The following is a 13,796-nucleotide window of genomic DNA, read 5'->3' as shown; positions in this document are numbered from 1 at the left end:
AACACTGTTATGTATTTGTTCAGGTTGAATTGTAATGGCGATTATTCTAACTCTAAGGACATTTTCCAATGGCCATTTAGAAAATTAATCACAGCTTAATTGACATAATGGTGGTTGAATGAACAATAAATGACTGGATTACAATGAAAATAATAAACTAATAAGGATATGCGGAATAGCACTTAGAAATGCAAAACACAGAAAACATGCATGTGGCAGGTTCACATGTAAGAAGGCTCATTGACATCAAGAAAGTAACAGGAAGGCATTTGCAATCAGTTTTATTGATCCCTCCGAGGCGATACAGGATAAGTTATTTTATTACATCATTACAGAGAGAAATGCACCAGCCATGAGAAGAAGTGTTGTCAAGGCAAAGCTCTGATGCTGCTGTGCGTTGTTAAGGTAGTACTCAGCCACCTTCTTGTTTGGGTTTGTCCCTGTGAACCAGAGCTGCATGCAGCGGCCCGAGGTGTTGGGTAGGGTGGTATAAAGGTAGGATTTGGACCAGATTTGTTCACACATGGACTTGGCTGTAGGGTATACTTCCGTCCACTTTCTGCACATGCTGCCTTCAGGGCATTTGTTAACACCTGTAGGGGCAAATGAGACAACAAAAGATAGATTTAGTAATTGAAAAAGTAATTGAAGAAATTTGATTTGATTTTTTAAAGTTCTAGCCAGAAAGCCAGAAAAAATGTAATGGAAGACCTCTATAGGTGTTTATGAGTAAGTGGGTTCATGGTGTGTGTATAGATAGTCATACGTTTTTGATTTCTATGTAAGTTTTTTATATGAGCAGGTCTGTGCTCTGAGTTTGTGAGTGTGAGTGTGAGTGTGAGTGTGAGTGTGAGTGTGTGTTGTCTGTCTGTCTGTCTGTCTGTCTGTCTGTCTGTCTGTCTGTCTGTCTGTGTGTGTGTGTGTGTGTGTGTGTGTGTGTGTGTGTGTGTGTGTGTGTGTGTGTGTGTGTGTGTGTGTGTGTGTGTGTGTGTGTGTGTGTGTTACCTGAGCTCCAGTCCCATCCCTTGTGCCAGTCAGTCTTACAGGTGAAATCGTCCTTGCAATCTTCAAACCATCTGTGGCAGTCCTCCTTACACAGAGGCACATCCAAAATACGCTGCTTACGCCAGCTCTCATCCACCTGCACACATTTTATTTATTTATTTATTTCGGTTTTTTATATATTCAACCAGTAAAAGCCTCATTGAGATTAAAACTCAAGAGTATACAAATACAAATATAACATTAAGAGTTGTACAAGAGTAAACAAATATAGCACACAAGATGTGATATATTTCTAGAATGAAACGTAATGCTTTCAAAGTATCAATACTGTGATATGCCAGGGGAGTAACCAAAGGTGTCCACATATTAGCTGGTTATCTTTTTATTATTTTAATGGAAGCATACTGAATTAACTGTCCTGAGAAGCCCTTTCAGACCTGTCTTCTTCTTCTTCTTTTGCTGCCACCTAGTGTTGCAAGTACACACATACAAATGAGACTTTCAGCCAAATACTCACGTCCTGTATCCAGGGTCCCAAGTGTGGTGAGCACTCATAGAAACAGGTGTCCTGGGTGAAGTGTTTCTTGCACTTATCGCTCATGACACCACAGTGATCCCAGTTGAAGTTGTACAGGTAGGAGCTATCGTTATGGGCTGCTGTGCTGGTGTTGGCAGTACAACAGGCATTATCACGCCAGGGAGCACACTGGAAAGAGGGAGAGGAAAGGGGGGTCACTTTATGCTGTTGAACAGCATTGTTTTATTGAGAGTAAAACGCCCTGCATTCAAAATGATACTTTAGCAAAAAGGTGTAAGCATCAAAATATACTTAATTGCCAAATCTAAAAGTACTCATTATCCAAAGTGGCCTTTTATAAAATAATAAATATGATATCACTGGTTTATAGTTAGTTATGCATTAATGGGTCTATCATTTTAATTTAGCAGCTGGTAAAGGATGAGATAACGTTAATAATTTGTTTACTGCAGGTATCTCCCTCATTAACAGAACATCATAATGTATTAGTTGATTTAGTTTTGTATTTATAATATAACCCTGCAATACTTCATATTCAAGTAGCCTACTAATGTTGTTAAATACAAGTACAAATTAAAACATTTTCCTGCCAAAAGGTAGTGGAAGTATAAAGAAGCATAACATGGAAAAACTCAAGGAAAGTATGTATACTCAAAAATGTTACTTTCTGGGGACATTTGAGTGTTCATCACCTGAGAGTAAAGATCTCCCTCAGGGCCAGGTTTTTCTTTGTGGTGTTTGGCATCCATACAAACGTTGAGTTTGTCCTGCGACATGACGCCACTGGAGAGGGCTAGCAGCAAGGCTAGGATAACCCACATGGCTCTGCAGCAGAAAGGCATACATCAATCGATAAATAGGTAAATAACGGTACCACTAAAACGTTTAAATCAATGTCAATACAATTTTCCAACCTGCAGGTGTTTGGATTATTTGCGTAAAGGTAACATTTGAAAACATGAACACATTGTCATCAGAGTAGATGGTTACTTACAGAGAATATCATATTGTTTACTATATGTATAGCATATCCCTCCTAAAGCTGGTCATATACTTGACTGATGATTTCGAATTTATTGTAAACACCCCGAAAGCCAACGTAACTATACAAAGACACAAAACAACAAATAAATGTAAGCTGCATCCATATTAGCATTACTATAACATACATACCATGAAACATGTGCACTTCAAATACTTAGAAAAATAATAATACGCTACATAAACGAATTAAGACAGAAACCTTATGTATTACAGTTAACACCAACATTGTGACTCTTCGGGGGGTGCTACTGCTAATACTTAAATGTTTAACTTTACGTTTGGATTTTGTCGTATTTAAATGTTGATATTGAGCCCGCTAAACATATTTTGGACATGATACACACTGATGCCTCACTCATTAATGTCTATGTAAAATAAAAAAAACATTTAACTCACTTTCTCCACTTCAGCAGAATTGTGTGTTCGTTTTTTTTTTTTTCATTACTGGGTGACTAATGTATAAGTATTAAAACAAATTTGATGACTATTGCAAAAATATAGCTAAATCTAACCTAAAAAACACAATGGAAAGCAAGACCTGTGAATGTAACAGAAATTGTACAAAAAACCTTTAAACATTCTTATTGAATTCAGCCAAACAACCAATGCATTTTTGTAATCATTTTACTGTAAGAAGAATAAGAAGAATTCTACAAGCAAACGTGAAGAAATGTGTTTTACCTTGTCAGATTTTGTGATGATTCCTTCCTGAAGGGATGATCCTCAAAACCAGTGTCTCGAGACACCACTTACATGCTTCTCAAGACCAAACAGGAGTTAAAAAACACACATCCATCCGGGTATGTGTGAACATGTCTCCAAAGTCCAAAGACTGCACCAGGGCTTCTTGTGTGTGTGTGTGTGTGTGTGTGTGTGTGTGTGTGTGTGTGTGTGTGTGTGTGTGTGTGTGTGTGTGTGTGTGTGTGTGTGTGTGTGTGTGTGTGTGTGTGTGTGTGTGTGTGTGTGTGTGTGTGTGTGTGCATGTATGTGTGTGTGTGTGCATGTATGTGTGTGTGTTTTCAAGATAGAAAGAAGGAATGAAAATGATGTAGCTCTTATGTGACAATCTGAACTTTATCTTATTGTACTGTGAGGAACGTTTGGCTTATCTCAAGGTCAACCCTGCTCGTTTTCCCGCACACGCACACACGCACACGCACACGCACACACACACACACACACACACACACACACACACACACACACACACACACACACACACACACACACACACACACACACACACACACACACACACACACACACACACACACACACGTACATGGTTGTCATGTGTAGTGTGACCTGGGAAAGCAATAATAAAAGCAAACAAGGGGGAAGTTAAGATAAGTTTCTGCTGCATCTGTGCTGGTGTGTGTGTGTGTGTGTGTGTGTGTGTGTGTGTGTGTGTGTGTGTGTGTGTGTCAGCAGTTACAGTAGCTAAAGTTCAAGGGAGACGCCCTCAGATGATGCTTTTATAGAAGAGAAGATGTCACACATATCAATCATTTCTGCATTCCCATTGTTTGAATATGAGATTGTACAGTTTGATTTTATTTATGAGAAGCCTAATAAAACCAAGGGGTTTGAATGTCTGTACTTTGTGCAAGCAGCTTTTTCCCCATGTGTCTGTTAGTGGGGACATTTTTCTGATGGTCTATCTCTTTGAAAGTGACTCTGAAAGTTGTCCAGACAGTTTGCAAAGTGACCGTGATGGTAAGGCAAGGCAATGCAAGTTATTTATAGAGCACCTTTCAACACAAGGCTATTCAAAGTGCTTTACAAAAATGAAAGACATTAAGACAATGGTATTTAAAAACAGTCATTAAAAAGCAAAGATAATGAAAAAAACATTTAAAAAAAACATGAATAAAAGTTACAGTGCAGTGTAAGATATAGTTAAAAGTCTTCAGCCTGGATTTAAAAGTAGTAAGAGTTGCAGCGGACCGGCAGGTTTCTGGTAGTTAGTTCCAGATATTTGGGGAATAATAACTGAACGCTGCTTCTCCATGTTTAGTTCTGACTTTGGGGACAGAAAGCTGACCAGTCCCTGAAGACCTGAGAGTTCTGGATGGTTCATAATTTAGCAGTAGATCAGAAATGTATTTTGGGCCTAAACCATTCAATGCTTTATAAACCAGCAGCAATATTTAGAAATCAATTATTTGACACACAGGAAGCCAGTGTGAAGACCTCAGAACTGTGATGTGATCCACTTTCTTAGTGTTAGTGAGGACTGTGACAGAGACCTGTGAAGACACCATCACAGTAGTCGAGTCTACTGAAGATACAAGCATGGGCAGGTTTTTTCCAAATCCTGCTGTGACATTAGTCTTTTAATCCCAGATCTAAATGAAATGAATGAAACTAAACAAGTTATTTTAGTTTTGTATTTTGTTATTACTTACCTAGCTGTACAACTAATTGGCTATTATCATTTAAAAGTAAAGGTAATAATACCACAGTGTGGTTATCTGTTATACAAAAGGTGCAGTCAACATTCTATTTAAATGAAAGTACAACATTATTAGAATCAAAATGTAGGCTATTTAAAGGGCCACAATAAATAAGAGTAATTCTTCAAAAATAAAGTAGCTGGAAATGGAGATACTCAAAGAAGGTACCTACACATTGTAATTTAGTAACTATCCAACTACAAAACATTAAGCATTTACACTTCCTAAATTCCTTCATTCCCTATTATCTAGCTAAATACATCAGGGAATAATTGTATTGGCATATCAACTGCTCACAAACACCCCTATTAACACAATAACAAACGTAAATCTATGTTTTTGCTTCACCTCTCTAATGTTACAGCTGCCACCGCAACCGACACCAAAGCGGAACCATTGCGAAGGGACACTGGAGTAGAGGACATCGGAAACATTGACAGTTGAACACCAGTCGTTTCCGGTTGAATGTGTTTTTAAATTTTTGAAAGCTTGGGCGACGGATTGGCAGGTACTTACACTTTTTATAATTTCGCTCTGAATTACGGGTAAAAACCTCAATACTGCGTTATTTTTTACCTAGAATATTAGCGGGGACATGTTTTATTTTGCACGTCATGAGACATAAAGACTTTAAATCGTACGTTAGGTTTTTGTTACGTTAACGTACCATGTCCATCCACATCCTATGTATACTTCATCATAACTTAATTATTTTAGAAACGTGATTTAACTCTTTGTTTTTGTGTAAATTCGCCAACTATTATCCCAAAACCCATGCTAAACTATTGCTGATTGACACAGTGTTAATTGTTGTCCCTGTGTGACAGACATGTCCACGCTGTTCCCCTCTCTCTTCCCCCGGATAACCGAGACCCTTTGGTTCAACCTCGACCGGCCCTGTGTGGACGAGACCGAGCTGCACCAGCAGGAGCAGCAGCACCAGACCTGGGTAAACACCTCTGCTCAACTGGGGTGGAAGAAGTGTTCAGATCATTTAGAAAAAGTGCTAACAACTACTGAAAATACTTTAAGTAAAAACCCTGCATTTACAACCCAGCATAATTCACCTATGTAGGACCTGTAAGTGTTTTACTATTATATGTGTTAACTTTGATTTAATATTACAATTGCATTAATAAGTATGTTGCATTTCACTGCTCTAAATGTTTTAAGATTGTGCTAATTCTAAACTCTTTTATCAACCTATAAAGAAACACTTCTGAAATTGCACTAGACATATTTTGAAGGAGAAATCTTGCCTTGTGTGACTTCCATTTATACATATTATTCATATCCTTCATCCTTCAGTTTATCACACACTTTCAAAATCAACACATTTAGTGGACATGTTTTTTATCAGACTGAAAGAGGAGAAAAAAACTGTAATTAAAGTGACTTAAACTGTAATATTGTATTGTTGTCTTTGTCTCTCTCAGCTGCAGAGCATTGCTGAGAAAGACAACAACCTCATGCCCATTGGGAAACCTGTTTTTGAGGTAATGTATTGGTATTTAAATTTTGGTATTTATATAATTAAAATGCTGCTCTGGACTTTCACCAGGCCACTGTATGAAAACTGTGTTAAGGTGTTCTCCTTGCTTTACTGTGTCGCAGGCAGGATATGAAGACGAGGAAGAGGAGGATGACGAGGATGAAGAGGACAGCGAGGAAGACTCTGAAGATGAAGAGGACATGCAGGACATGGATGAGATGAATGACTACAATGAGTCACCTGATGACGGAGAGATCAATGAGGTGCTTTGATTTATGATTTTCAGAAAGTCTTGTCCTTACTTGGCAGTCAAGAAAGCAGTACAGTAAATGACTGAGGATGACTGTGGGTAACATTTGGTCTCAGGAAGGAACATTCAATCTCTCTTATAACCCCTCTTAATTGTATTGTTAAAGAAAAAATAGGAAAACCATAGCATTGTATGTTCTGAAGTTGCGTTCACACATAAAGGTGCAGGTCCTGTTTGAAACCAATGCAAGTGTGATGCATCGAACATTCACAGGGGTTCCCATCAGACCCGGCGGCAGACATACGTCTCTGGGCGGGCATTTGATTTACCAGGGCGGGCCCACCCCGAAACTTACATTTCCCGGGAAATCTGAATTGTCAACTGGGGGGGGGGTGAGGGAGGCGCTTGTGAATTGTTGTTACGGAAACAGAGGGGTTTTAGGTTGCCATAAGGCTGTTGACGGTCTTATTATAGGCTACATCCATTGGTTGGTGTTGTGGCACATTTGTAACGCTGTGCCAACTTGAGCAAGCACGCAGGGAAACTTGAGGAGCGCACACAGGGTGGAGAGGTTGAGCGATGGAGAGAAAGGGAGAGAGAGAGATTGAGCGAGGCAGAGAGCATGTGCAGCGGTCTGCTTGCGCACAGAGCAGGAGTTTCTGAGAGAGCCGGCTTGAGAGTCAATTTCTCTTCAAAATATAATTGATTGCCAGCCTCCCTTGTCCCTGGCTGGCTTGCTAGCTCGTTGGTAACGTAACTGATGTCTTCTAATGTGCCTGCATCTGGTGCTGTGTTGCCATATTCCTTTCATGAACCACTTCCTGATATCCATTGTTGCAGATAAATATAAATGATAATAGCCAAACTAACCTAGCAAGAGTAAACTGACAGGCTGCTGTGCCGCATCTCACTCAAAAACCCACACGACTCAACCCAGCGAAAAACCAGTCTCGCGCGCAGCCTTTCATTCAGAATTTCATAGCAAAATAAAAAAAATTATATTAAATTAATCTTTCAACATAGACATAAATATTAGGACAAAGCCCTACAAATAACAACAATAAACATAAGCAGTGGCGGCGCCAGAGTATTTTTGTTGGGTAATCTATGGTAGGGCTAACCCATACAGTGGTGGGGCTCAAGTCAGTATTTGCAATGTAATTACATACACGCTCCCATTGACAGTGAAACGCCACGCGTGAGGTTTACATTATTTCCCTGTCTCAATCCAAATTGAACTGTATGAAATAAAAAGGCACATTTGTCTTGTAGTAAATAAAAAGGGCGACCTGGAGCCAATACTGCAATTTCCCCACAAGTGAGTTGACATGCTGAAAACCCAACCCCTGGGCCTGCAGAGATTTTTTGATATACTAACGTAAAATACACATTCTGGTACTCTCTTGAGAAGAAAAATAAATAAATCTATTACTACACGACATATTTAAAAAAATTAATGCTATTTTTGTTACTTTGTTCTGAAAGCTGAACCTGCTGCTCCTCACAGAGAGAAGAGGGAAGAGGCTGTGTGAATTACTTTACATCCCACTCAGCTATCAATCATCAAACAGTGGGGTCTTATTTCATTAAGTGTTGATTTCTATCAACACGTAATGTTGTATCGATGTAGGCCTATATAGAGATGTACTACAGCAAAAATATTCTCCGTCGGGACTTCCTGCAACAACACCACGCCGTTATCTTGATTCTGATTGGCCAGAAGACATTATCAAAGATGTTCTATTGAGAAGACGATCACTACGTGACAAAAGTTTTCAAAACCGTTTCTAGTCTTCGGTATTTCCAGACAAGTGGCTACTGAAATCAATCTTACTAACTGCTGTCTGTGCAATTTACTCCGCGCGAGTTGGCGGACTTTATTTTGCTAACTTTAACATCATTATTCATGGTGGGGCTAAGCCATTTCTTGGTATGGCTGTAGCCTACCCCAGTATACCCTGGCGCCGCCACTGAACAAAACAATTAAAATGTTGTATTCAGCCCTGATTAAAACAGCGGGCCCAAATCCTGGATGGGTGGGCCCGGCCCCATGGGGCCCGCCCATGACGCCGGGTCTGGTTCCCATTGAGGTCATACCACTTTTTTAAAGCGTTGCATACTTTGTACTTTACATATATATATATTTTATGGTAAAAAAAACTCCCATCATTAGGTCCTAAGGTTATAAGATGCTTTTCAAACTGAAACAAGACTTGTGTACAGGGCAATTGCAATAAGTGTTATTTTAGTTGTTCTGCTACTTTTCCTCTCCTTGAACTGAGAAATACTTGTCTTTAATCTGACTGTTTTTATTTTGATCAGGTGGACATGGAGGGACCAGATCAAGACCAAGGACAATGGATGATTTAAGACAAAGGAACATTTTAGTCTCCAGCGATGTCTGGCACTGGATTTTTACTCCCCACCCGAAAACACAGCAGCTGCATAGTCTGTGTCACAGATGTCTTTTTATTTCTTTGTGCAAAGAGGACAACAAAGTTGAGTCAAAGGATGTTGGGTGAATCCAGCAAAAAGTACTTTTGAAGCTGCCAACTGCCTTTGAAGGCTCTGAACGCCGTTGAACTAGATGTGAGTGTTGCCACCCTGTGCTCACACACACGCACATACACACACAAGGTCCCGCTGGTTTGTGATCAGTCGGACACACACCCATGCTGTGGCAGCAGTATAATTAAGCCAGGTGATCTCTCATTAAAACTTTGACCTTGTGGTATCTTCAGCCATGTGTTACTTCTCCAAACAGCTGACTGAGCACAATCAACAGTTTAGTCAGCTACATAATTTGTTACCTATGAAGAAGACTCACAGATACTTTACCACCATATTATATGATGCTGTTTTATAGTGTTGAGAATGCTGCTAATGTTTTGTTTCTGGTATCATATTCTGATTGGCATCCTACGAAAAGCTTGTTAAATGCAATATTGCAATTCATCTTCATATTTCTTCACTATGTCAAGGGTAAGGGCTGGCATTACTTTGGAAGAATGTCAGTTGTATAAAATGTCCATCCAAATATTCTCATTTTTATGTTCACAGGTGGCTTAGTAAGACTTTTTTATTTGTATTGTAATGAACAGAAGCCTTAATATTTTGTATTAAATTAACTAATTTTGATGAAACCATGTTTTTTCTGTTGTCTACACGTGTTGTTTTAAACACCAAAAATGTAACCTGGTTCTATCGAGTGTGGTTTGACTTGATTCCAGTACTGATAAAGGGGTAGGTGAATTTAAGATGTGCCGCTCTCTACAAATTGACTTTATTTCATCAACAATTCATATTTGAAATCCTTTGAACATGAAATGGTTGATTTTTTAAATATGTGGGGGTTATGTTAACACAATATTTTGAGACAAAGATCCTAAGCAGGTATAATGGTTTTTATTTCTGTATAAAGACAAGAGTTGCAATGGGGTTATACAAGTGTTACATGACAGTTTCTTTCACTAATCATTCTCCTTTTTAGCCAGGAGTGAGGAGCTGGCAGGAAGTTACTTAGGAAATAACAGATCCAATGCAACTTCATAATATAACACACTGGCATGCCACAATGTTATGGTGAATTTAACTCTTTCGGGGATTTAACAACTGTCTTTACCATTACAATTTAGTTTAATAAATGTTTTTACCGTAATTAATTAATCCTTTGCTAGCTACTCTGTAGTAGTATACCTGACTTGTAGTGTGGGATGATGTCCCAGTCTGCATGATCTACTTGATTCCCTGGAACACCAGCTCAGCCATCCCGTCCCTGATGCCTCGGCTGTACTCTAGTGTGGCCCGGTGGACCTTCCACTCGTACAGGCCGCTCTTCCGAATGTATCTGAGGAACTTTGGCGCCCCAGGGAACAGCACGTTGTCGGCCACGATCATAGACCCTTTTCCCAGCAGACCAGTACCCTCCAACATCTGTAACACACACACAGAGGCAGTATCATGTGATCAAGGCAGTTGACCAGGTAACAATGGAATGGATTGTAGCTATTACAAACTATTTAAGTAGCTTTCAATTGTAAGTAAACATTCAGCTTAACTCATATTTAAATACCCTTATTTGTTCTAGTTACCTGCAGATCAGGGAGGTAGCATTTCTTCCAGTGGTCCATGAAGACAAAATCCAGCCTTTCCAAACCATATTCAGACCGCAGCCGAGGTATCACTTCATCGGATGGATTCACGATGAGCTCCACCTGGAAAACATACATCGTGAATAACTCAAAAGGTATAACACATATAATATAATACTTAAAAAATAAGAAATATAAATGTCCCAGATACAACTTTAATCAAATTATGGTGATGGCCTGTAGATAGGTCATTTGGGGATTTTATCAAAAAGCAGACGGTTCAAAGATTCAGGAGTCAAAGGCTTTATTGTCATATGCACATTAGCCACAGTGTAAATGTCTGCAATTCAAGTATTTAGTCTCAGGCCAGGCCAACAGTGCAATACAATATACTTAAGACATAAAATAAATAATAAAATAAAGTAACCAAATGGTTCAAGAAATGACCGATATACATTATGTTAACTATGTAAAATAGAATAAGATAAAACAGAATGCGAAATGAAATAAAATAGTGCTTATTGAAATAATATATAAATAAGTGGACTGTAAACAGGTGTATGTGCTTTAAACAAGTGAAGGAGAAGACATATGGCCATGGAGAGCAATGGATACCATAAAGTGTTTAAATGTTCCTGCTCTCTCACCGTGTCATCGTCAAACCCTGCCAGGCGGATAATTTTCTCGGCGATAGCAGCATTTCTCTGGTCCATCTCCACGCTGTAGAGCCTGGCACCCAAGGGCAGAGAGCGGGCGATGCGCACTGTGGTGTACCCGCAGTGAGAGCCCAGCTCCAGCACCGTCAGAGGGCTCTGCTCCATCAGCATCCGGTCCAGGACCTTCCCTACACACCAAAACACATCATGTAAAATCATGCTGGTGACCAGATCAATTGTTGTTTAATGTGAATGATCTCCTCACCCTTTTTAGGCCCAATGGTGCTGATGAACTCCATCTTGCTGCACCAGACATCGAAGGCGTCCAGGATGCTGTCGGGGTCTCCGGGGGTGGCGTGAGTGAGAACGTACTGGTAGGCACGCTCCTCTCGACTCAGGCCGGTAACACAGTCCCTCCAGATCCTGACCAGGACCGCCCGATAGAACAGCACAAAGTAGAAACGGCACCTGATGAGCACTGTCAGCAGGAGGGGGATGAAGGCCAGAGCAATAGCAGGGGACACCATCCTGTACAAAGAAAAACACACAGGTACATTCACAAGAGACTCAGTTGTGATCAGAACATTAGGTAGAAAGTTGTTATTTTAACTTATAATATGAATTTATACTATGGGTGGGTGAAATGTATTCATGTGCTTTTACAAGTTTGGCAGCAGGACTTTTCTCCTTCTATTGCCCTACTCTTTGTTTTACTTCCATGGATTTATCTAATTCTGCTGCCCTGCTTCTGCTGTGAGGAAGTAAGGCAACACGGACAAAAAACAACTTTATCAATCAACAAATTACCCTCATTTTTTGTATAAATACGACAATGATGATTATTATCACCTTGCCATGTTGCCCTCTGATATTAATAGTCAAGTGGAGTAGGAACTTATGTATTTATTGCCAAACAACAACAATATTACCGTATTGAAAAACTGTCTGTTATAGTGTCAATGGAAGTGAGGTCATTTGTCTTCTCAGGTTATCAACATTTATGGAAGCACGATGCTGATTCCTGCGTGCAGATTTGTATGAATATGGACAATTAGGCCTACTTTCTGTGACATCAGGACTCTAAAGCTAATGTGGTTCTTCTCTAATCTCCCATGTGTTAAATGATCCAACCATTAATTTGTTACGACAAAACTACTGAAAGATCATACATAAATAACAAACAAATCTCTTGTTAATGTGAAGAAGGGGATATCATTGTAAGGTACGTGTGAGAATACTGAAAACTGGTATTGTAAGACCATCAAGATACTGAAAACTAATTTGTGAATTAAAGTAAATAAATATTTGTGTTAAGTGACAACATTTCTGTGACCACATTTTGAGATAAACTTTTGGAGTTTTTAATGTATGCAAGATTATATCTACACAGGAACAAACTTCATGCTGAGTCCTGTGAGATTAAGCGCTGTGCCTGTCTTGATGTTTCTATTACTGCAGGTAATCGTAGACTCCGCAGGCTTTCTGCACCACGTAGAACAGACTCTTTAACAAGTATTTAAATCCAAATACTGTCTCACTTACTGCTCAATGGAAAAAAAGAATACAAACTCACCTATTTTCTGATAAATTAGCCTTAAGCAGAGTAACAGTGCAGATGATAAAGATGAAAGTGGCCCTTCAGTGACTGAAGACAGAGAGGTGTGTGTGTGTGTGTGTGTGTGTGTGTGTGTGTGTGTGTGTGTGTGTGTGTGTGTGTGTGTGTGTGTGTGTGTGTGTGTGTGTGTGTGTGTGTGTGTGTGTGTGTGTGTGTGTGTGTGTGTGTGTGTGTGTGTGTGTGTGTGTGTGTGTGTGTGTGTGTGTGTGTGTGTGTTAGAGAAGGTAAGAGACCTGGGGGTTTAAATAATTCATGTGTCACGTGTATGACACTACATATCCTGTAATTATTTCCATTTAATAGACTTTTAACAGGGACATAACTGACCATGTAGCTGGTAAACTAGTGTCTTTGTCATTTTTGATCAGACAAACAGATAGCATCTTGTCCAGATATTTGGAAAATGGACAATACTTTAGATCGGAGCAGAGACGGTGAGACAAAGAAACAATGTGAGACACTTGATATACCAAGTAAACAGCAACAGGTGTGGGACTGTGTGGAATCAAATTTCTTTCTTCACTGAGTCATGATAAAAAGGTCAAGCAGAACACAAATACAGCAAAAAGATGAATTCTTAAAATATCAATACATTTTCTGAATGAAAGTTTTTATACAAAAAAACATGTGTTGACAGAGCAGACCAGAT

The 13,796-nt window shown here is 39.4% G+C and overlaps 3 protein-coding genes across 4 annotated transcripts; 1 reads left to right on the top strand and 2 right to left on the bottom strand.

The window, feature by feature from the left end:
* Window positions 1-265: 265 nt before the first annotated feature.
* On the bottom strand, window positions 266-3,426 carry folr (folate receptor). Its single transcript, XM_034097499.1, has 5 exons — window positions 3,269-3,426; window positions 2,236-2,368; window positions 1,523-1,711; window positions 1,006-1,141; window positions 266-593 (listed from the first exon to the last, which is right to left on the bottom strand). The coding sequence occupies exons 2-5, from the start codon at window positions 2,362-2,364 to the stop codon at window positions 322-324; spliced, it is 726 nt and encodes a 241-aa protein (XP_033953390.1). The 5' UTR covers window positions 2,365-2,368; window positions 3,269-3,426; the 3' UTR covers window positions 266-321.
* A 2,017-nt stretch (window positions 3,427-5,443) lies between these two features.
* anapc15 (anaphase promoting complex subunit 15) lies at window positions 5,444-9,928 on the top strand. Of its 2 annotated transcripts, none has more exons than XM_034097500.2 (5): window positions 5,444-5,551; window positions 5,871-5,992; window positions 6,480-6,539; window positions 6,658-6,798; window positions 9,108-9,928. In XM_034097500.2, exons 2-5 carry the CDS (start codon window positions 5,873-5,875, stop codon window positions 9,153-9,155), a joined length of 369 nt encoding a protein of 122 aa, XP_033953391.1. In that variant the 5' UTR covers window positions 5,444-5,551; window positions 5,871-5,872; the 3' UTR covers window positions 9,156-9,928. The 2 variants fall into 2 exon arrangements, with proteins under 2 accessions (XP_033953391.1, XP_033953392.1); XM_034097501.2 differs by lacking the exon at window positions 5,444-5,551 and adding an exon at window positions 5,552-5,588.
* A 592-nt stretch (window positions 9,929-10,520) lies between these two features.
* Window positions 10,521-12,065, bottom strand: tomt (transmembrane O-methyltransferase). Its single transcript, XM_034096824.2, has 4 exons — window positions 11,798-12,065; window positions 11,524-11,720; window positions 10,877-10,999; window positions 10,521-10,718 (listed from the first exon to the last, which is right to left on the bottom strand). The coding sequence occupies exons 1-4, from the start codon at window positions 12,057-12,059 to the stop codon at window positions 10,521-10,523; spliced, it is 780 nt and encodes a 259-aa protein (XP_033952715.1). The 5' UTR covers window positions 12,060-12,065.
* Window positions 12,066-13,796: the final 1,731 nt, after the last annotated feature.

The sequence above is a fragment of the Pseudochaenichthys georgianus genome, chromosome 13 (assembly GCF_902827115.2).
Source record: "Pseudochaenichthys georgianus chromosome 13, fPseGeo1.2, whole genome shotgun sequence".
Classification (NCBI taxonomy): Eukaryota; Metazoa; Chordata; class Actinopteri; order Perciformes; family Channichthyidae; genus Pseudochaenichthys; species Pseudochaenichthys georgianus.
This window is presented reverse-complemented; position numbering and strand designations above follow the sequence as displayed.

Excerpts from the sequence above, each read along its gene's own strand:
- tomt (XM_034096824.2), bottom strand. The coding sequence starts at position 12,059 with ATGGTGTCCCCTGCTATTGCTCTGGCCTTCATCCCCCTCCTGCTGACA. Across the intron at positions 11,721-11,797 it reads CACCATTGGGCCTAAAAAGG|GGAAGGTCCTGGACCGGATG; the intron begins GTGAGGAGATCA and ends TTTGGTGTGTAG. Across the intron at positions 11,000-11,523 it reads CAGGGTTTGACGATGACACG|GTGGAGCTCATCGTGAATCC; the intron begins GTGAGAGAGCAG and ends TATGTTTTCCAG.
- folr (XM_034097499.1), bottom strand. The coding sequence starts at position 2,364 with ATGTGGGTTATCCTAGCCTTGCTGCTAGCCCTCTCCAGTGGCGTCATG. Across the intron at positions 1,712-2,235 it reads AGGGAGATCTTTACTCTCAG|TGTGCTCCCTGGCGTGATAA; the intron begins GTGATGAACACT and ends CCCTCTTTCCAG. Across the intron at positions 1,142-1,522 it reads TGGGACCCTGGATACAGGAC|GTGGATGAGAGCTGGCGTAA; the intron begins GTGAGTATTTGG and ends AAATGTGTGCAG.
- anapc15 (XM_034097500.2), top strand. The coding sequence starts at position 5,873 with ATGTCCACGCTGTTCCCCTCTCTCTTCCCCCGGATAACCGAGACCCTT. Across the intron at positions 5,993-6,479 it reads AGCAGCAGCACCAGACCTGG|CTGCAGAGCATTGCTGAGAA; the intron begins GTAAACACCTCT and ends TGTCTCTCTCAG. Across the intron at positions 6,540-6,657 it reads TTGGGAAACCTGTTTTTGAG|GCAGGATATGAAGACGAGGA; the intron begins GTAATGTATTGG and ends ACTGTGTCGCAG.